This window comes from Hesperophylax consimilis, chromosome 30 (genome assembly GCF_061612785.1).
Source record: "Hesperophylax consimilis isolate HC1 chromosome 30, BYU_Hcon_1.0, whole genome shotgun sequence".
NCBI lineage: Eukaryota > Metazoa > Arthropoda > Insecta > Trichoptera > Limnephilidae > Hesperophylax > Hesperophylax consimilis.
Window position 1 is genome coordinate 6741144 of NC_142865.1, and position 22203 is coordinate 6763346.

A 22203-nucleotide genomic window follows, 5' to 3' on the forward strand; every position below is an offset into this window, starting at 1 on the left:
GGATTTGATATGTCAAAAAACACCTAAATATCGCCAACACAAGGTTATTCATCGTAAAAACCCAACAAAATCGTTCACAATTGTGTAAAAAAACAACGAGACATCGTTTAAAGTGACAGTTTGTGTAAAAAAGGGTACAAAACAGTTTTTATAATGGTGAAAAGTTCATTTGTGACATTTGTAGAGTTCAATTCTTGTGTGGTGACCTCTGAATTGTTTCTTGCCTTTATAATCAAGGATGTATTTACGCTTCGTGATGCTATATTAAGAATTAAAATAGTTAGCGTTTTATATTAACAGTTATCTACGACATTTGGTAGTCGGATATGACATTGAGCTCGATATAAACTCGTATAGGTAATTGCAGCGATGTGTTTCTTTCTCGTATCGATCTTTCTATTTTTGTTATACATTTGATACGTATTATTATTATTTGTGCGCGTTAATTCAAATCGTATTTTGTACTTTCTGCGATCTGTTGCATTATCGAGACGCAGTGATCGACGTTGGCTTCAAAGAGAATTTGCGTGAAATTGCGAAATCTTTGCAAATTTGCGCAAAAAGTGGTTTTCATAATTAGCGGGCACTTGCAGATAAACTTTTCGTGGACTTGATATTAGGTCACCGTACTTAGAAAACAAATTAGCTTTATCATATCTACCACAAATAAATTCACAATTATTTCAGAATGAATCAGTCAAATCCTTGTTGGGTTTTTAACTACATATATTTTTTGTAAGAATATGCAAGTTGGGGATCAACTCCATAACTAGAACAAATTTCTATCCTTTCTTTTCAAATAATTGTGAAAATATCTGGCATGACACAAACATCCGTCAATTCATTTTTAAAGATAATTTTTTAAGTTAAATTAAATGAGAATGTTCTATAATACTCGAGCATTTTGTATTTCGTCTTTCTGTTAATTTGTTACATTCCTATACCGATTAGAGATGGTGGCCATTTTAATGGTTCAGTAAATATTCTTTTTTCAAATGTGATCGATCATTGAATCATCATATTTATTTTAAGTAGGTAGGCACTTGAGTACCTACTTACAAATCTTATGATTTCAAAATGAATTTTGGTTATGATTTATTTAAAATAAGAAAATTAGATACATCTTTTTTGGATACGAGGTTTCACAGAACTAATTGTTTAAAATTAAGCCAACGTTTAGGAATTTATTTTGAACGGAAACAGACTGCAAATTTATCCGTGTCAAGCTGTGAGTAGGTACTTTGCCAGATAATAACTTGAAAACAATGTTTATCAACCTTTAGGTATGAACCTTGTGGTTTTTCACATATATACACATTGATACGGGCAGCTGCATACTTCATTTGTTATTTTTAATCTTTCTGACTTCCTTCTGTTACAGATTACAATTATCAAAAATAAAATAAACACATTTTAATATTAAAATAATAATGCAGTGCAAAATTAAATCTTAATATAGATGATTAAGTGTTGTTATTTATAAGGAGTATTTATGCCACGATGGTAGCGAATATTTTCATCCAATATAATTCATTTGGAAGTTCGGAAGAAGTGGATTTTGTCTTGGTTAGTTTGAAGTCGAAGTGAGTGAAGTTAAAGTTGAAAGTGAAGTTGAAGCAAGATGACTTCAGTGTGGAAAAGACTTCAGAGAGTAAACAAAAGGGCCGCCAAATTTCAATTCACAGCTTCTTATCATAGAGTCGATGTTGAAACAACTTCAAAATGGTGAGTTATTTTTGATTTGCTAAATATACAGAAAATAGACACATGGCTTATATGCAATTTTAATGGAAAAAAACACTTTATATCAGTTAGATGATATTGAGAAGTATTCCAGTTTACGGAAATGGAAAATAATGCATTTTAATAGCCGTTTAGTTTAAAAATAAGATAAATATACAGGATCGCTAGCCACGTTTAATTAAATTATTTTATAATAAAAACACATAAATTTGTTTTTGACCACGATAGTTTTATTTTCACTCTACCGGTTTCGGAAGATCCCTTCCTTCGTCAGGAGAATATTTAAAACTCAATGTGTTTTTGTGTTAATGTGTTAATGTGTTTTTATTATAAATTATGATGAGCCACAAAGTGAATGCTTTTTACAATTACGTAAATTATTTTAAATGGCTGTCATTCCATACAACGAAAGCGAATTTTTATTTTGCTTTATTGTAAATTAGAATGTTAAAATTGAAATTTCCCAAATGCCGATAGTTGCCTTTTATAGTAATTAAGGTGAATCAAAAGGTTTTATTAAAAAAAATCGTGTAATTAATATATAAACCCCGAATAACTACCAAAAAAACTTGACTTTTTGGTGTCTTTTCTTCACGCCATGTTTTAACATAATAATAAAATGTTTTAATAATTTTAAAATGTTTCGGCATTTTCATAGACCTAAGAAAAGCATTTGACAGCATATCTCACTCAAAACTTATGAAAAAATTAGACAATCTGAACATTAAGGAGAATGTTGCAAATAGGGTAAAAAGCTACTTAAAGAATCGCCCACAGTATGTCAAAATAAACAATATATACAGCGATGAAGAGACTTCTGAATTTGGAATCCCACAAGGAACGGTACTGGGTCCATTACTATTTATCTTATATGTAAACGGGATATTCTCACAGTCAATTCTAGGTAGTATAACCTCATACGCGGACGATACAGTACTCATTGAAAGTGATGATACATGGGAAGGAGTAAAACAAAAAGCAACAGAAGACATAAATCTACTCAAATACTGGTTTGACATAAACCTACTATCCCTAAATAGCGAAAAAACCCATGTATTGCCATTCGCAATAAAATCAAACGATGTTCCACAAAATTTTGACATAATTATACACGACAACTTTAAAGAACATAATACAAATCACTGTACAATAAAATGTTCCACACTACAAATTACAAATAAAATTAAATACTTAGGAATAATAATGGACAAAAACCTAAACTGGAAAGATCAAATCAACCTTACCATTAACAAAATAAGGAAATTAATTTATATTTTTCTGAAACTGCGTAACTTTCTGTCATTGGAAAATTTAACTTCAGTCTACTACGCATTAGTACAATCGAATCTCCAATACGGTGTAACCAGTTGGGGATCCGCATACAAAACTAATCTCCTACCTATTGAAATTGTACAACGTCTGATTGTTAAAATAATATTGAAAAAACTGAGAGATTATCCAACTCAACTTATATTTGAAGAATTTAAAATACTAAAATTTAATGATCTTATCCGGAAAAATATAATAATTCAAATAATAAAAGAAAAACAAAACCACAGTTTTTCAACTGAAAGACGTACTCGTCAAAAACATATATTTCCAAAACAAAAATGTAAAACCTCATTTACACAACATCATTACCACAGACATAGGAATTAATAGACGAGAAGATAAAGGCGAGGGGTAAAATCAACTGTTGAAGAACGAAGGGAGTGAAGATGACTGTGATTCGTCAATAAATCAATCTGACAGTAAATAGGCATCTCGCATTATAATATCACCATTTACTTCTTAAAAGTAAAATCTGCTTTGAATGAATAGACATTTTTACATGGGAGCGCAAATTACTCGCCACGTTATGAACAAATTTGCGAAGTCCAAATTCGGCAAAGTAAGGCAGCTTCTATATTCAGAGTCGTAGTTAGTTTCAGAGTATTTAGTTAAGACACTTTTATAAATGTTCATAATTTACTTCCCAGCAACCAACCAGCTTTGTGTTTCGCGTCCAGACGTTTCTCGATGTGATAGTAACAACTGATTCATATTATACGATGTGAATATGCTTAAAATAAAATAAAATAATGCTTATATATGGAATGTAATACGACAATTGGGTTTATTCTCTTTTTTCGCATCTATTTTTACCAGTTTTCATAGTACAAGTAAACATTTTGCCGTGTTATTTCGTAAAATGAACCGATGATGCCTCGACCATAGTTCGCACAAGAATGATGACGTCACGTTTTCAAATATCACTTGAGGCCGTACGCGAGCCCAGCCGGCTCAATGGAACCGGTATGGGGAGTGGGGATAATACGCTTTTAATCACTTAGGGCAGGTCTACTAATATTCATATGTCTATGATCATTACACATTTCTAGGCAAAAAATACTTCAATAACCTACCTAATAATATCAGAAAAATCGAAGACGACAAAACCCTACTAAGAGCAATCAAAGAACATTTCAATGTAAAAAAATCAAAATAACGAAATTCGTCAAATAAATAATGTAACGTTATAAATTGTTAAATTGTACATTGTTGATATACATTTATATTTTTAATGTTCTTAACTCCTTAAATTATTAATAAGAATACTTACATAAATAATGTTCATCTCGATACTCAGCATCTCTTTTAACACTCCCGCACCGGACGGGGGGAACACACTTACACTAACGAGAGTTTTATGCTATATCTAAGTTTTTTTTTATACAACATACTCTATAATTTACGTATTCCTAAAAAAACTATTTGGTTATCGATCTGCATTTAATAAAATTATATTGTATCTCTAGTTTCTTAGATATTAAATAGTTTGTACAAAATTCCGGCAAAATTCCTGTCCCCTGCCCCGCACCTCAGCTTCGTAGCATCGGCTAAAATTCCCCCGTCTCCATCCCCACTCTCCGGTCTCTACCGAGAACGATCCAGCGAGCTAAGAATTGGACCGTAAAAGTTGCATTTTATGGAAAGGGCTAACTCCCGGTCGCGTACGCTGCACTTCTGGGATTTCCTTTTGCGATGCTAAAATGCTCGCTTGCTGGACTAAGATCGGCCTGTCTAGTGTACATCCGGTAAATTTCTCATGTTTAGAAACATTATTAAAATTAGGTCTGTCTCTGTTTCTCACATGGAAAATAAATCGGTCAGAAAGAGACACATATTTTGTTAACATTTTTAAGTAATTTGAAGGAACTTGAATAAAAACTAAGTACTATATGGTTAAAAAGTCTATCGCAAACTTCTGTTAAATTGTATATTGGGTTTTAGTTGCTAATTCTCTAAATTTTCGTGGTAAATAATTTTCTGTAAAAGCGGACTAGTATCGCCCTGCTATGGGCATCTTCAGTCTGGTAAGCAGTACATTAACACTTATGAAATGGTGTTTATAAATTAATATCTATTTCAGGGTTGTAAAATATTTATTCTGTACTTACAATATTAGAATTTATGTTATCAGTCGGCATGAATTTTTTGCAGTTTATTACGGCATATTTACCAATGTTTTAAATTAGATCATAAAATTCTATGGTTTTAATTAATTTGTGTGAAAGCCGCACAAGAGCCCCAACAGTCCTAGCCAGTGGAACTATGGCATCCCCAATTGGGGTATTTTGTGAGGCTGAAGATAGTGGGGATGGGGAGGGGGAGGATATGGGTAAGACAAAGGTGGAAGTACATGCATATTCACATCTAGTTACCATATAGGCTTAAGTCATTTCAAGCAACGTTTGGATTCTACATGGTGGTCTTTCACTAGGGCGATACTGAAAGCATCTACCGCCCTGCAACTTGATATTATATATATTTTTTCTTTCATAAATATTACAGCATCCGTTGTCGAAGGGTAAGGCTCTAGACTAGTAAACCGGAGGTCGCGGGTTCAAATCCCGGTGTGCGCAAGTAAATTTTAATCTTTGTGATATTTCACAATTTACTGACCAGAATTCATTTCGGTAACTAACTAACTAACTAACTAACCATCACGCCGTTTCCCCGCAAGGGTAGGCAGAGAGGACGGACCGCCAAACAACTCAGTCTTGGCACACACTCCTTGCCTAATTCACATTCATACATCGTCTCATACATACTCTTCTATTGTTCTGACTCTTGACATTAACAACATTCTCGGTTGTTGCTTGAAATGACTTTGACCTTGTTTGGTGACCAGTACTGAATAGCCAGCTATTTCCCCAACTTCCTCTTCTCCATCTTCTTCCCCTCCCCACTACCTTTAGCCTTACAACATACCAGTACCGGCTCGTGACTTTTGGGTCTACTATTAATTGTAATATTATCACTCTAGTACACCTAAAATTTCCGAGCCGCCACTCCAACATACTCCATTTGGGAATGCCATAGTCTCACTGGTTCCAGATGATTAGATAGGAGCAGTTGGGACTGTTGTGTTGTTTTATATAGAAAAATCAAAAACAGGATTATCTGAGGTTACAGTAAAAAATAATTTACTCCACGTTTAAGTTCTAAAAATACCTTTTTTTTCACTATATTCGAAAAATTCGTTGTATTTCGAACCCCTCGACATACAAACGAATCCATTATTTATGGTAAGGCAAACACTACGATTTGACCCTAAATGTAAATATACTACATAATATCATAAATTAGGAATTATAACCTTCACTAACATCTAAATATTCCATTATATTCGAAATAACATCCGTACCTAGTTTAGTAGTGGTAGGTTTTTAAAACTTAAAAATATGTATTTATAAATAGATCCATCATTTACGGACCACCCTGTGCAACAAACTAGCTACGCTGTAATCGCCGATCGCCAGTCGAGATTCAGAAACGAGGAGTTATGCTCGTTATCGGCCCGCCTTCCCTGTTTTGTATGGAAAAAGGCGCATTATTATCTAAATTCATTAGAATATTAACTACGACTTTATTTATGAAAATATTTTGATAATGACTTCTGAAACACTTTGAATATATACTCCCCCCTAATTATTACTAAAACAAATTACACAATATTATGCCATTAACATCCTTTAATAAGCAAAACAAATTGGGGGACCCTAGTGACCCCCCTTCGGATCTTATGTGATTTTTTTCTCTCCGGGACGAAAAGGTTAAACACAAGCGTCTGCTTCCATAAAAGAGTAACATCAAAAAATTTTTAAAAAAAATTGTGAAAACAATTTTTTATATATCATTATTGTCAGCAAATATTATTATACATTGTAAACTGTTTAATTATTAAAAAAAAAATAAAATAATAATATTAAAATAGTTTTTTTAGGCTGGTTTATTATTTATTTTATTATTACTATCTATCTTTTGTTTTGTTTTTTTTTAACATTAAAATTGCATATTAACCGTGTCCCTATTTTCTGTATCACCTTTGATTTGATTGTGGCCTACCCCCGCTGGCGGCGTAATGTTTTAGTTGGATATTAAAACAGGTGGCTGGTATTTTGCCGGGAATTTCACCCTTATCACCATCTGCGTAAGAAGTGCGTTATTTTGCACAATTCACCTGATGCCGAGATGCACCTTAACAAGAATGTGACAAACACAGAATATTGTAATATAGAATATATTTATTATCCTTAGTAGATAGACATATACCATCGTGAACTTTTCTGTAGGCCTTTTTAAGATATACAATTCCGTAGTACATTATTTTGATGTATCTCATAAGGTTTAGCCAGCGTTAGCAATGTAGTGCCCAAAAATATAATTTTTCGACTTGATTATAAACATCGAATTTTCTCTACTTTCTATAAATATAATATGCATGTATCGTATATGTAAACCTTCCGGAAGAAATTCTCTAAATGATAGTAAAAATCCTATCAAAATCCGTTGTGTAGTTTAGTAGAACTAAGCGTACAAACAGACGGACGCGGATAGCGAATTTATTTTATACTATTAAGAGATTTCCGCGTAGAGTGTAGAAATAGAATATTTATTGTAATGTTGTCATGTCTCAACTTCCTAATACATAGCCAATGTCATTGAAACAGATATATTTAAATGCTTCATCTTAATTTTTTACCATTATGATGAAATGTTTATTGTTTCCACATCTCTATGATGATTTGATGCTAATTTTTATACAGATAAATGAGTAGGTTGTCACCTTGGTAAAAGAATTCATTAAATCATTATGTATTTTATTTATATTATGATAAATTTCAGTGTTTGCGCGGTGTGCGAAATATTATTATTTTTTATTGTACTGGAAAAGGTTTCAATAGATCCTGATGTTGTGGTATCTGTTTTGTTGCCGAAGTGTTTGGGGAGTGGAATTGGAAAAATAAATAGTTAGGTCAGTAGTACAATTTAATTTTTTTTAATTTCATTACTATGTTCATGATAGTCCTTCTAAACTCACTAGCCTCTGACATCGACATTTTCCACCTGAGCATTAATAAATTTAAATCCCTAATTGGGCAATTATGATTGTGTATTTGTGTAATGTATCTTTGTTATTGGAATTTTTTTTCTGTAAATATGCATTTAAAATATAAATAAATAAATGTGCACTCTGATTTTGATATTTTAAGAAAATATGCAAGTTATAAAAATTGAATACATAATATTATGTGGAATAAGGAAGTTGAGTGAAAAATATTTTGACTTATAAAAAATATGTTCATGTAGATCAAAAAATATCGATTCTAAATATATAAATATATTTCTATATTATTATTCTTAGAATTAGTTAAACGTTCTTGAAAAAGCATTCAATTGCAATAAACTGAATACGCTCCACGATTGGTCGAAAGAATTCTGACGTTACATGTGTCGTGACTTGTACGTACAACGGATCACCTATGGTGCATCTCTTTCTATTACATGAGAGATGGTCGGTTTAGATGAGAGAGGTGTATAGGCCAAACGTTTATTTGGTCAAATCACAGCCGTTCGTTGAGTTAAAGCTTCCAAGTAAGTATATCAAATTATTAATTCTGTTCATTTGTACGTTACGATAAATATAATACATTTTTACAGTACATATAATAATCATTGCGAATTCTACCCATCTGACATTTACCAGGTATATTTTTATATACCTTTTATATAAATATTTTTCACTCAACTTCTTTATTATTCTCTACTCATTATAATATATATTATAATGTGATGATGGCTTTTAAATATTTCATATTTTGTTTACCATATAATAAGGCACTGCTGAAAAACAGCTGCATTCCCGGAGAAACTAATAATAGAGATAGAGACAGAAAAAAATAGCTCCCATCTATTGTCAAATATATGTAGGTATTTGTTGTTATTATTATATGAAATGGATTTCTAAAGATACATATTCGTATAGTGCTTTATAGTAATATGTTGTTTTGCATCGCTTAGAAGTTTTTATTATTATACATGTCACATAACATGTGATACACTTCAGGCCGCCGGCCGCCCAGAAAAGTCTCACAGTGAACTGGGCTGTAAACCGTTATTTTACTTTTGGTCTTTACTTTTCTGCGCGGTGGTCCTGAATTGGCGCGGGGCACGTCAACAAATAGCGACGGCAATACCGTACCGGGCGGGAAAAGCAAATATTCTAACTTAAAATATTAATTTAACTATGAAATCTTAATCAATTTTCTTTTTTTTTTTAATAACATCAATTCTAATAGACGGTTAACATTGGTAAAAAAATTACTGGAATTCCTTATTGAAGAATTAATTTTTTTTCCATACAAAATGTTTAAGCAACGTGGTTCTCACAGTTTGAATGACGTCACACCCACACCCCGCCTCTTACCGCTCGGATTCCGCTTCTTTTTGGCGGGCTTAATAAAATTCAAACTTTGAGAATTAATTTAACTATGAAAACAAACTTTAAAAAAAAAAAAAAAATACTCGTATTTAAGTTTGAATGCGAACATTGATAAAAAAAAATAAAAAAAATGGACTCAACTTCCTTATTGGCAGAGGAAGGATTAAAGTAGACTGAATGCTGTGGAAATGAGATCCCTGAGGCGTATGTGTGGTAAAACCATGTATGACCATGTGAGAAATGTGGAAAGAATGCAAGGCTGATGTAAGCGTAATGAGTAAGATTAAAAAAAGGGACGCTTAGATGTTTTGAGTATGTAGAGCGAATGAGCGAAGAAAGGAGTGTAAGGAGAATATATGACATAAATGTGAATGGTAGAAGATATCGGGAACGCCCGAGGAAGACATGGCACGATCAAGTGAATCAGACACTTGAGTCGGGCCATGTCAAGAGTCAGAATAATAGAAGAGTATGTAAGAGACGATGTATGAATATGAATGAGGCAAGGAAAGTGTGCCAAGACCGAGTTGTTTGGCGGTCCTTCCTCTCTGCGTACCCGTGCAGGGAAACGGCGTGATGGTTCTTTAGTTAGTTAAAAACTACTTCTACTGACATTATGAGCTCAATAAACCATGCATTCAAAAATCTGATTGTACAAAAACCATTTTAAGATTCTATAGGTCCAAATACAGTGATATAATAAATAGTAATAATAAAAAAGTGTGTATGGATGTGAATGATGCAATGAGGGTGTGCCAAGAACGAGTTGTTTGGCAGTCCGTCCTGTGCCTACCCCTGCGGAGAAAAGGCGTGATGGTTAATTAGTTAGTTAGAAACTACTTGTACTACTCGTCTTCTATAGTCGGTGAGCAGTACGGATAATCTGGTTCTCTGGTGTAATACCAGAGTTATTCTCTTTTGAACTGATAATTCTTATTTTGTGACATATTATATTGTACCTATTAACAACTTTGCACTTCTAACCAGAGATGTGCTTTATTTCAAATAAATCCATTTCAAATGGAAATGCAAAATGGGTATTTTCCATTTTGCATTTTAAATGCTTTTCTAAAAACCATGTTGCATTTTAAATGCTTTTCTCAATGCATTTTCCATTTTAAATGCTTTTTTGCAAATTCTTCCTATCTTTTACTCATCTTTTTTTCATAAGCCCCAAATATCAGACGGTCCTCAACTTCACTATGAGAGATAATTTACATTTGTCAAGTTGCTCCCTGGTAGGAGCCCTGGCAATTGAGTGATACCATTACAAAAAATACTGATTCAAATACTGAACATGGCCATGACGCTGTAATATTAAATAATAGATAGCAGTTTCTATGTTTTTACGTTGGCAACATTAGTCCCGCGCAAATTTTTTGTGGTTTCATAATCTGTAGTCGTGGTGTTTTTGGATTTACCATCATTTAATATGTTTGTTCTACATTGATGTCCATTATTAAATGACAAAATTGTTTAAAAATTCTATAATTATTTTAATTGTTTGACCTGAGAAACCATTTTGCATTTCAATGCATTTTGAAAATAGGTATTTTGCATTTTGCATTTGAAATGCTTTTCTAAAAACCATTTTGCATTTTGCATTTTCAAATGCAAAAGTTTTGACCCATTTCCATTTTGCATTTCAAATGGTTTTGGGTACCCATTTTGCACATCTCTGCTTCTAACGAACAATAGATATAAAATTTCCAGTAATTTATATAGTCACTCAGCAATCAATTATTTATTCTTTTTGTTAATTTCTTTATAATTGCCTTGCGCAATTTAAACGCAAGTGATTAGGTATACCAATTACCCTGCATTGATTGTGTAAATTAATTTCTAAGAAAATTCAATACTGATTATATTCTTTCTAATGGCACATGTTACCATTTTTATGACGGTTCCATTTTTGCAATAGTACCATAATTGAGAAATGCAAAATGTAACCGATTACCTACTAGGAAAAATCAAGTAAGCGAAATCACATGTACCAAGTCATGCTACTTTTGATTAATATATAGTAAATGTTTCTTTGTTCGTCCTATACGCGTTCTTATACCATTCATCCGATTGCGATGAAAATTTCAATATGTGTTCTTATTAGTGCCAGGCTTACATTTTGTAGTTTTTTTAAATAGTAATAATAATGATATTTGGATGATTTGTATAGCGCCGTTTTTGTGCAAAATCACCCCAAGGGCACTGTATAAATATAAAATACATTTCTACAAAAATCTATGGTATTACTAACTATATACATATATAGTTAGTAATAACATAGATATATTTTTCTATAGAAATAGAAAAAGTACAAAAAAGGTTTATGCGTTACCTGTATATGAGGGAATATACATACTATCCATTCATGTATCCATCCTTGTTCTTAACAGGAATGCTCGATTTCAATACATTAGAAGCCCGCAGAAAAATATTTTTAGGCAAACACTTTTTTAAGTTAATCTCTGGTACAATACACAATCCGCCTATGTTGAAAGAGGTTAACTTTTATGTCCCTAACAATTATACTCGAGGGAGATCCCATGCACTCTTATATGCTCCGAAAGCGAGGACTTCTGCCTATCAGAACGCGCCAATAAACAGAGCGACTCAACTGCTTAACGATTCTGCATTAGCCATCGACATTTTCAATGTCACCTACAGACAATTCAGTAACTATCTTTTAACACATGTCACAAAATAGTAAAACTGCCTCTGTAAACTTTTTAATTTGTAATCTTCTCCATGATATATTGGTGTATAACCGTTTTAACATGAAAAAAAAAAAAAAATATATGAAGATAATATACAGTACCATACTTACCTGGTAGATCTCTTATGATTAACACTTAATTAACATTAACTAATTATTTATTAGTTAAATTAAGATACAGGATTTAGGACGTAATTGGAAAATTGGATATAATTTTACTTTCTCTCAGGAATGGTATATTTAATTTAAGGGTATGACAGCTTAAAAAGGTAACTTTTTAGTTTAGACATGAATTCTGTTGGACTTGTTATAGATCTTAGTTCCGGAGGGAGTTTATTCCAAGCCTTCGGCCCAGATACACCGAAAGCGCGATCACCAAACTTAGTATTTGGCTTGCGCTTAGGTTCCATCAGTCTGCCTACAGTAACAGTGCAGTATTCAGTAGGGAATGGTGGAAAAAGTCGGGGACACTCGAGGAAGACTCAACGCGTTATCTCTGCACTGGAATGAGATATTGAATTGAGTTAAAGTCGACATAACAGTAATAATCTGGATTTCATGACACTAAATGAAGTGAATGGTAGGAAAAGTCAGGGATACCTGAAGAAGACGGGAATCAAATAATTATTTGTGGTATAATTAAATGAGACGTAAGTGATCTATGAATTGGAAGTGAATGGTTGAAGAGGTCGAGGACACCGAAGAAGACATGGCACGATCAAGTGAAACAAATACTAATTACAATATAATAATATTATTTTCACCCTAAGGCAAAGCTTAGTGCTAAATAGTGATTTTACGAATTGGTTTACATTATGAATAACAAAAAAATATGCTTTAAATAAATTGAAGCTTTTCTTACCGTTTCCCATGAGTATAATACAAAAAAAAAATTATAATTACTCAACAAAAAATATAAATGTAAACTTCTAAAAAATTTATTTATTCAATAGAAATGTATGAACGCATAACTTAAACAACTTTAAAAAAATACAATATTAAGGCTAAGATTATCTGTGACAGTTTTGCTTGATTAACTTTTTTGCGTTTTCCTTTTTTATTTAAAATTGTTAACAAAATAAATCAAAACCGCTTTTGCGCTTGAAATCGAGCATTTCTTGACTCCGTTTGTCTAGCGATTTTAATGCCTATTACCTATTTTCGTGATGATATAAGGCATACCAAGAATATACACATTTTTGGCTTGTAGCTTCCCCTTAAGTAACATAATATTATTACGTTAAAACTATTATAAACTTATTAATATTGACTATAGTATCCCCGATTGGGGTATGTTGTGAGGCTGGAGGTAGCAGGGAGGTTTTCTGGTTACATAACAAGTCTAAAGCCATTTCAAGCAACTTTTCGATTTTGATTGATGGTATTGGGGTATATGGGCAGTACTGAAAGTATCTACCACTTTGGAACGTGCCACATAATAATACATAGTGGAGAAAAACAGACCGGAAATTGGTCAAATAAGCAGTAACAATAATTCCGTGTTCTTCTGGTGTGTATCTCTCCATTACTTGTTGTCAACTAATTCTCTATCTGTCTACAGTATAAATGACAAAGAACAATGACATTTGATGCCATTTGCAAAAATTACATTACCTTGTTTTTGTGGCAAAATAAATCCGGTGACAAAAAGAATTTATGCTATTACTCCTATTACATAATACAATATTAAAAACCTCTCCACACTAACTTTTGAAATGGCGTTACTTCATATATTCGATGAAGAAGAAAATCGGTTCACTGTTAGCCGAAACTCTTTCCCATTTTAAATTGCTTTAACGTTGAACTTTCGATGATTCTGACCATGAACCGTGACTGAGTTTGACCACCAGTAAATATCTAGAACAAATCAAATTCACTTTGTAGACCGGCGTAAATAAATAAATAATAATTCATCCTTGCAGAGTCTAGTCTAGACCTTATGTAATCTATCATAAACAATACAATTGATTTTAATATCTATTGCGAACCTACATACATGTACAACAGTTGTACATTAATTCATAACACAAGTGCAACCGTCTCAACTTTCCTGAATACTAGTAGTTTCGTGGATAGTGAATGAAGTATGTTTATAATTTTGTATTATTATATTTATTAATAAAAAACAAAATTTCCTGTGAAATCATAAGATTTGTAAGTAGGTATTTAAACACCTACTCTCAAATAAGGAATTATATAATTTATTAACACTAGATCTCATGGTCAAAAGCTTACGCAACAAATAACTACTAATACAACTTTTGGGCAAAAAAGCTTCTTATATCATAGTATTAAACTCTACAATAAAATATGACTCTCACTCAAAAACCTCAACATTATAACATTTAAATCTCAAATAAAAAGCTGGATACTTAATATAGGGAGATCTGAAATAGAAAATATACTGATATCAAACACAGACTAAAACCGAATCTACTAAACTGAACTATACAAAAAAAACACTATCTTACTTATTTTAAAATTATTTAAAAACAAAAAAAAATTATACTACATGATATATGTTTATAATTAAATTCATATGTTACTTTGTTGTAATATTAATTTCTTATAATTAAATTATAATATGTAAATGACATCCTCAGCACGGGAGATCCCAGTGAGGATATCATTATCTCTATAATATATGTTACTAAGAAAAGAAGACAATAAATCATTATTATAATATTTCTTTTCCGATTTTATGTCTGGGTTTAATCTTCCCCATAGGAAAAACTAAACCCTTCCACACACTTTTCCATAAATGATCATCTAGTTAATCAACATTATGCAAGTGCATTATATAAGCAAAATAAATACAAAACAATAAAAGAACAACACGTCAAATCACCAGAGATCAAATGGGAAAATAATTCACCGACTCCAGATATTTTCATATCAGAGGGTTCGGCTCGGTAGAACTCCTAACAGGGCCTATAAATCCTACTGATCCCTCAACATAGATATTTAAAAAATCTTTCGTTATCCTACATGTATTTAAAATGACTGATTTTTGCATTTTTATATATAAATTTTTTGATAGATCTAATTCGCCTAAATTTTTAATGAGAGAGCTAGGTATAATGCCAGTAGCCGAAATAACGAATGGGAATATTTTTATAGTCTGAGAATTTCAAATTCTTTTTATTTCATTTCCTGAATCTGTGTATTTTCTTATTTTTTCATTAACAGATTTTTGAATATTACAGGAATTTGGAATAGCGACATCAATGATATAAGTTTTTTTTTTAATTTTGTCATGTAAAACTATATCGGGTCTATTATGACTAATCGTTCATATGTGTACATATAATTATTATTATAATAATTTAATAATTATTATTATAATTTCTAAAGAAACGTCACTATTTCAATGATAATTCTTTTTTCAAACTTTCTTCCTGCAGGTAGGTACCATAATATTGAAAACGTACGAAAAAGAAAGTCCAAATAAAGCAACAATTGCACATTTCACAAAAAAAATCTTTACTGAACCATAGTCAAAGTTATCCATCTAGTTTAAAAGTAAGACTTCCTTGAATAATTAAGTAAATGCACAGCAGATTTTCGAAAACGGAAATGGGACGCACAAACAAATTTACATACGAAAATTAATCAATTACGACTTTCAATCTAGTATCAATCTATCATTCGGATATTGATTACTTCTTTTGCATAACAACATAAAACGTAACAAAATTTTTACTTCTGTTTAACAAGAGTCAACTAGTCGGCAAATGTTTTCATCGATAAATTGACATATGGTTTTTTATTTTTTTTGTTTTACTAACCAATTTGATTCCCTGTTATTTCACAATGGTAGCTAACCATTATGCTGTTTCTTCGTAGGGGTAGGCAGAAAGGATAGACTGCCACACAATCTGACTTGGCAAACACTCCTCGCTTGATTCACATTCATTCACCATCTCATGTACACTCTCCTGTTATTCTGTCTGTTTCCTGAAATGATCTGACTCAAGTATTTAATTTACTTGGTCAACCGTGTCTTCTTCAGGTGTCCCCGATTTTCTCTGTTAGTCCTCTCTATGTGTCCTAAAAATCTTTTTTAATCTTACCCATTACACTTTATCAGCCTTACTTTCTTTCTGGATCCAACATTTTTAAGATGGTCGTACATAGTTTTACACATGTATGCCTCAGGGATTTGATTTCTGTAGCATTCAGTTACATTGGTGCTTCCTCTGCCAGTTTTAAGCCTTACTCCATTGTGGACTGCTTGCCTCGATTTCCTTGTATAACTTTTTGTTGGCAACTTCTGATTAATAAAAATAATGGTTAGCGGATAAAACAGAGCACTATAAATGAATTGGTTAGCTTAGGTTAGGTTTGTTTTTTTTTTTTTTTTTTTTTACATTTCTACTCTGTTTTATCACTGTTTTGTTGAACCATAAATAATATATTACTTTACCGTTATATTTTTTAATTTTTTTTTTAGATAAAAAGTCAATAGGTTTCACATTTAAATAAAAATCGCATATGTTTATCCGAGACCCTATCTAGGTTACAAATCAATTCTTTAGAAATTTGTAATCTTTCAAAGAGATAGTTGCCAAAAATACGGGAAAAATTAGTTGCAAGATAATAATGTTAGTTTTGAATTTGAAATATGATATCGACAAAAATGACGTCTAATAATTAGGTCCCAATAGTTAATCTTCAGTTCTATTCCCAGTTGAGACCGCTATCTTTTTATTTTCTGTGTCTTGTTCTGTTTCATTATATTTATTAGTATTATCTTATTTTTCATTAGTATACAGATTAGATATTTCAATTTAAAATTGTATCCGTACCATAAATTACCCTCAAGCACCCTCCCCTATAATGACTCCATTGAATTGTTTGGAGTAAAGTATATCAGACCGGCTGAAGTATCGAGGTTTCGTAGAAGCCCGAGTAATTCTGGCTTCCAAGAAATCTTGCTGGAACCGTAGAAAAGACACGGTAATCTCCATGGCGTGTGACGTCATATTGTTGCCTAACTATATCCACCAATGAAAAACTCTGAATGTATAAGGCTTGTAGATTCTTCAATATTGACAAGTTGCTAACCCTGTACATATCTCAAGTACATCCAACTATTGAATATGGAAGCCACCCGTCGGCTGGAGCCCCAAAAATGCTTGATAAACCTACTTGATTACGTGCAAAGGACGGTGGTCCATCTGATTGACAATCTGTTGTTAACAGATCTATTGCGAAGATTGAAGATGTGTTCGATGTTGAAATTAAATGATGTAAGATTTTATAATAGATTTATTCTGTTGCCGGGATAAAACAGCCGTGAATAAATTTTAACAATATTTTATATATCACACGAGTAATTAATCACAACAGACACAGCAAGGTTTATTTAACCCTAGATAACTTAACTGTTTTCATTGTTTCATTGTAACTACACTTTCGTCTTGTGGACTACGCAATAAAACACTAGAAATAAATCAAAAATATTTAATTAAGGTAGGAACTTGTTACATGGCACAAAAGTAAGGTTTATAATGAACAAATTAATATCAAGATATCAGTCTACACAGTGACCACACATGTCAACATTATGTGGACCACAAATAGCCTTTCTACATCTGGTGCAACGGTGTTTGGTCATCCTCTGGGCCTTGGATGGACACAGGTAGCAAATTTTACGCACGTTTGACGTAGATGGAACCGGAGCTTCTATTGTAGAAGATTCGCCAACATTAACAATAAATATAAGAATATATGAATGTACGTACCTTAAAAATAAAAATTGGTGTTATAACTAAAGTTTCGTCCAGCGGACGACGAGATGGTCATAGGGCACGTCCCAGACGCGGCCCGTAACTGTAATTACCAGCAGTGCATTTCACTTTAAAAATGTACCTAGTCTATAATTTAGGTGGAGCAAATTAATGAATGGGAACACCTACTGCAATTCATTCTATCTTCTAAGTTATATTTGTAAAATAACTGATTAAATAATACAAAATTATCTCGAAAATAAAGGACACTCAATTCATCGTTGAAAATATAGCGAAACTGTTTGATTTCACCGCGAACGAGTTCAATGTGTTAATGTTGTTGTGTTAACATTGAACATTTTATTAGTATTTCTAAGCGAATCCATTCCAAACGCATTAGATTACACATGATCAAAATTCACTCGCCGTCAAAGCACTTCGATAATGCACGGATGGGTTATGTATCCGCACTGCTCTAACACGTAATTTGACGTTAAGAGTGTAATCTGTCTCGCTCATGTCACCGTTTCGGCTACTTCGGGCTGTCTCGATACCGCCCGATGCTATTTTAGTAGTATGGTAAAAGTTGGTTCTGTGCATATCGGGGTATGCACGACCGCTTGATCTTGCGCGGGATTTTTTTACTAGACGATAGCTCAAATAATGACCTGACGAGAATTACGAATTTCTTACATCGATCACTGGGGCACAGATGTCGTTGTAATTTGTTATATGGAGACTGAAGACAAGCAGTGCAATGCACAAATGCACGTACCAAGGAACCGCCTCTGGCACATCCTAGTATGCGTGTGGCCGCAATCGCGTCACATGCTGCACTGTTTACTCAAATTAGGAAGGTAATGAAAGAGTCAAGGTCGGGGAGCGGGGTGAATAGGTGATTTCGAATTTCGCCGAGTAGCGCGTCGTCGCCTCGACGAGCGATTAGTTATCTAGGGTTAAGTAATCGTGACGTGAAAGTATTAAGTTGTTTGATTAGCGCGTTAAAGATATGCAAGTAGTAGACTGCCTGAGTACCTTCCCGCTGTTGCTTATATAAGGTGCAAATGCATCGAGAATCATCCAGCGGGTAGGTAGATGGGCAGTAATGTTCCCGAACATTCTAGTTTCTATCGCTACAGTATGTTGCCACCCGTAACGCTGACGATTCTAGCGGTCGCCCAATCCCCGTAGGAATAGCGCGGTAGTTTTAGGTACTGTCCGGCTTGTCTTCTAGGCAACGGCCAAAGTGTCCAATAGGTTCTACCACGGCCTTGGTACCTAGGAACTGGCGTACTAAGTAGTATCCGACACTGTCCGACTCAAGTAGTGGCTTACCACTACAGATCGATTGTTATCTTTAACTCACAGACGAAGTGTAGGCATGCAGTATATTCTACAGATATTTTAATGAAGCCTACTATAAGGAGCTAGCACCATTGATAACCTGTGCAACGGTGCACGTATGTGAAACTCGACATGTTGATGTTGACTAAATGAGAACTGTTCGTTTCTTCGACTCGTTTTTGTGTATGTGGAATGAGCTACCGGCACCTGTTTTTCCTCCTTCGTATAATCCGGGCTTCTTTAAGACTTGCATTAATAAATCCCTACCTTAAACTTCCTCACAATGCTGCCCAACCGAGAGGATATATAGTTCCCATGTCTTTACACTGTACACAAATTTAAAAAATATATATATGTATACGATACCGGTGCAAATTTTTCTAATACATGAATATGATTTTGTTTGCAGGAAACCAAACAAACTGAGTGTAGTTTGGTCCAGAAGGTCCAGGCGGGTTGTTTCAGAGCCTCTGGATTGGGAGCCATCTATGAAAGAGCCGCTGAAGTAAGTTATTATTAATACTCACACAGCGTCCCCTATGACGACGTAGGCCTCGAAGGAAATTATTTTCCTCAGGGCCTCCTGGGTGGAGCCAATGTAAAAAAAATAAGGAAATTCACTATTCAATAATTTGCATGTTTATAAATAGTATCACTTGAACAGTTAAATATAATACGATCGTACCGGGGAGTGGTACGGATAATATATGAAAATGATACGACAAACAAAGGTGGAAATGTTGATTTTTCCAGGTAGCTGGATCTGTATGAAAATGTGCCCAACTGAGGCAAACTGGAACTAGATTATATTTATTTATTTATTTGAGGAACATAAACAGTCTTAGTAATACAATATGCATAAGAGGATAACAAAAAAACAGACCAATTATTAATGTTCACAGATAGATATTCAGAAACATAAAACTAACCTGTAAACTAGAATATTTAATAAAAATAGAAAAAAAAACAGAATAAAGCAGCAAATAAGAAAAATAATAATACGAATGTAAATTCAACAAATGATAAACCTATGCAGCAATAAACAGCCTATAAAATAATAGCCTACAATAAACAGCAATAAAATAAATGTGATTATAAATATACTTTGGTTGGAACGGGAAAGGGGAGGAGAGGGATAAGGAAAAGTTGCCACGCAAGTAATATTAAAATATCAAGTACAATCAATTTAACAGTCGTGAATATGAGTTAGAATGTGATACAATGAAATTCTGTAGTGATAGTAACTAGCAGTGAATATGTCAGCACGAGTGTCTATATTTGCTAATTTATTATTATAGTAGTTGCATGTCCTTTGCATAAATTCATTTTGATTGGAATTGGTATTGCATCTATCAATGTAGAAAAGGGTATTTTGTCTGCTATATCGAATTGGCGCATGGAAATTCATTTTGTTCAGCAACTCCGGGCAGTCAATTAATAATTTTATACAAGAGCATCTGATCAGCGACAATCCTCCTGTTGAGTAGTTTCGTGATTCGAAAATGTTTCTCGATTTCGTCGTAAGAGATTGTAGATTGTAGTATTCTAGATTAATTTTATTTGTTACTCGTAAATAACATGAAATCGATAAAACCAGCCACAGTAGGTAATAAATACATACCTACATATACAGGATATCCAGAAACTAGTGGTACAAGCGATCTACCGTTTAGTTACTGAAAAAGTGTAAAAATTGTGATTTATTTTTTGGGTACTATGCCGTGTTCCACTACTTTCTTTTTTAACCAACGTTTCGGACAGCATTGCAGTGTCCATCATCAGGGCATATGTTGTACACAAAATGTTGGGTACCCACGATTGGTACTTGAATGGACTGTAATTTTAACGAGATAGAAAGAATCAAGCTATTGTGTTTGTTTATCACAAGGAAAATTAAGAATAGGGAAAAGGAGGCCTTCACCTTTACATTTGGTAGTTCTGGTGGTTTTTTCTGGTGGCGCTATTAATAGTTTGTAGATGTACATTTAATAAGAACGTGAAATGTTTTGTTGTCTTAGAGCTAAAGTTAAACGCAGTATGCAATTGGCCCATACAAATTACATTAATATCATTGAAAAAAACATCAAATCTGATCCCAAGTCGTTCTGGAAATATGTCTCATCCAAAAGAAGTGATGGTGGGTTTGTCGACCATGTCACTTGGAATGGACAATCACACTCGGGAATTGATATTCCCGAAGCATTTGCGGACTATTTTAAATCGGTTTACAGTCAGCAAGTTACGGATTTAAGTTCATTTAAACCGGGGACTTATACATCATCAGCAGCGCAGAATGTTGATATTCCTAACATCACAAAATCTGATATGTTAGCTGCAGTTAAAAAACTCAAAGCAAAAACGTCATTTGGACCTGATTTTATTCCGTCATTTTTATTAAAGGGTTGTATAGAGCCTTTATTAATACCCCTACTTTACATTTTTAATTTTTCACTTAGCACGGGAACATTTCCTAATTTATGGAAGATCTCTAAAGTAACACCACTGTATAAAGATGGGGATAAATATTTGGTCTCTAACTACAGACCAGTAGCGATCCTCTCCTCTCCGGCAAAATTGTTCGAACTAATAATTCATAAATATATCTACGCCCAAGTAGAACCTTATTTAATAGACGAACAACATGGTTTTAGATCTGGCAGATCGACTGTGTCAAATCTGATGGTCTTTACGGAATATGTATCTCAAGCTCTTGACGGTAACAACCAAGTTGACGTCTCATACAACGACTTCGCAAAGGCTTTTGATACCGTAGACCCGCTGATACTCTTAAATAAATTAGACCGTTTTGGATTCTCGGTAAAATTTTTAAATTTATTTGTTAGCTATTTATCAAGTAGACAGCAATACGTAACGTATGGTATTTCTAACTCGTCGTACTTTCC

The 22203-nt window shown here is 33.2% G+C and overlaps 1 protein-coding gene across 1 annotated transcript in view; it reads left to right on the forward strand.

Moving 5' to 3' along the window:
* Positions 1–22203, forward strand: part of Ehbp1 (Eps15 homology domain containing protein-binding protein 1) — a 65626-nt gene continuing 43423 nt past the window's right edge. Inside the window, exons 1-3 of the mRNA XM_089649420.1 lie at positions 1–134; positions 1382–1725; positions 19710–19805. Of these exons, the coding sequence (XP_089505546.1) occupies positions 1622–1725; positions 19710–19805 (200 nt within the window). The 5' untranslated portion in view covers positions 1–134; positions 1382–1621. The remainder of the gene's footprint in view (positions 135–1381; positions 1726–19709; positions 19806–22203) is intronic.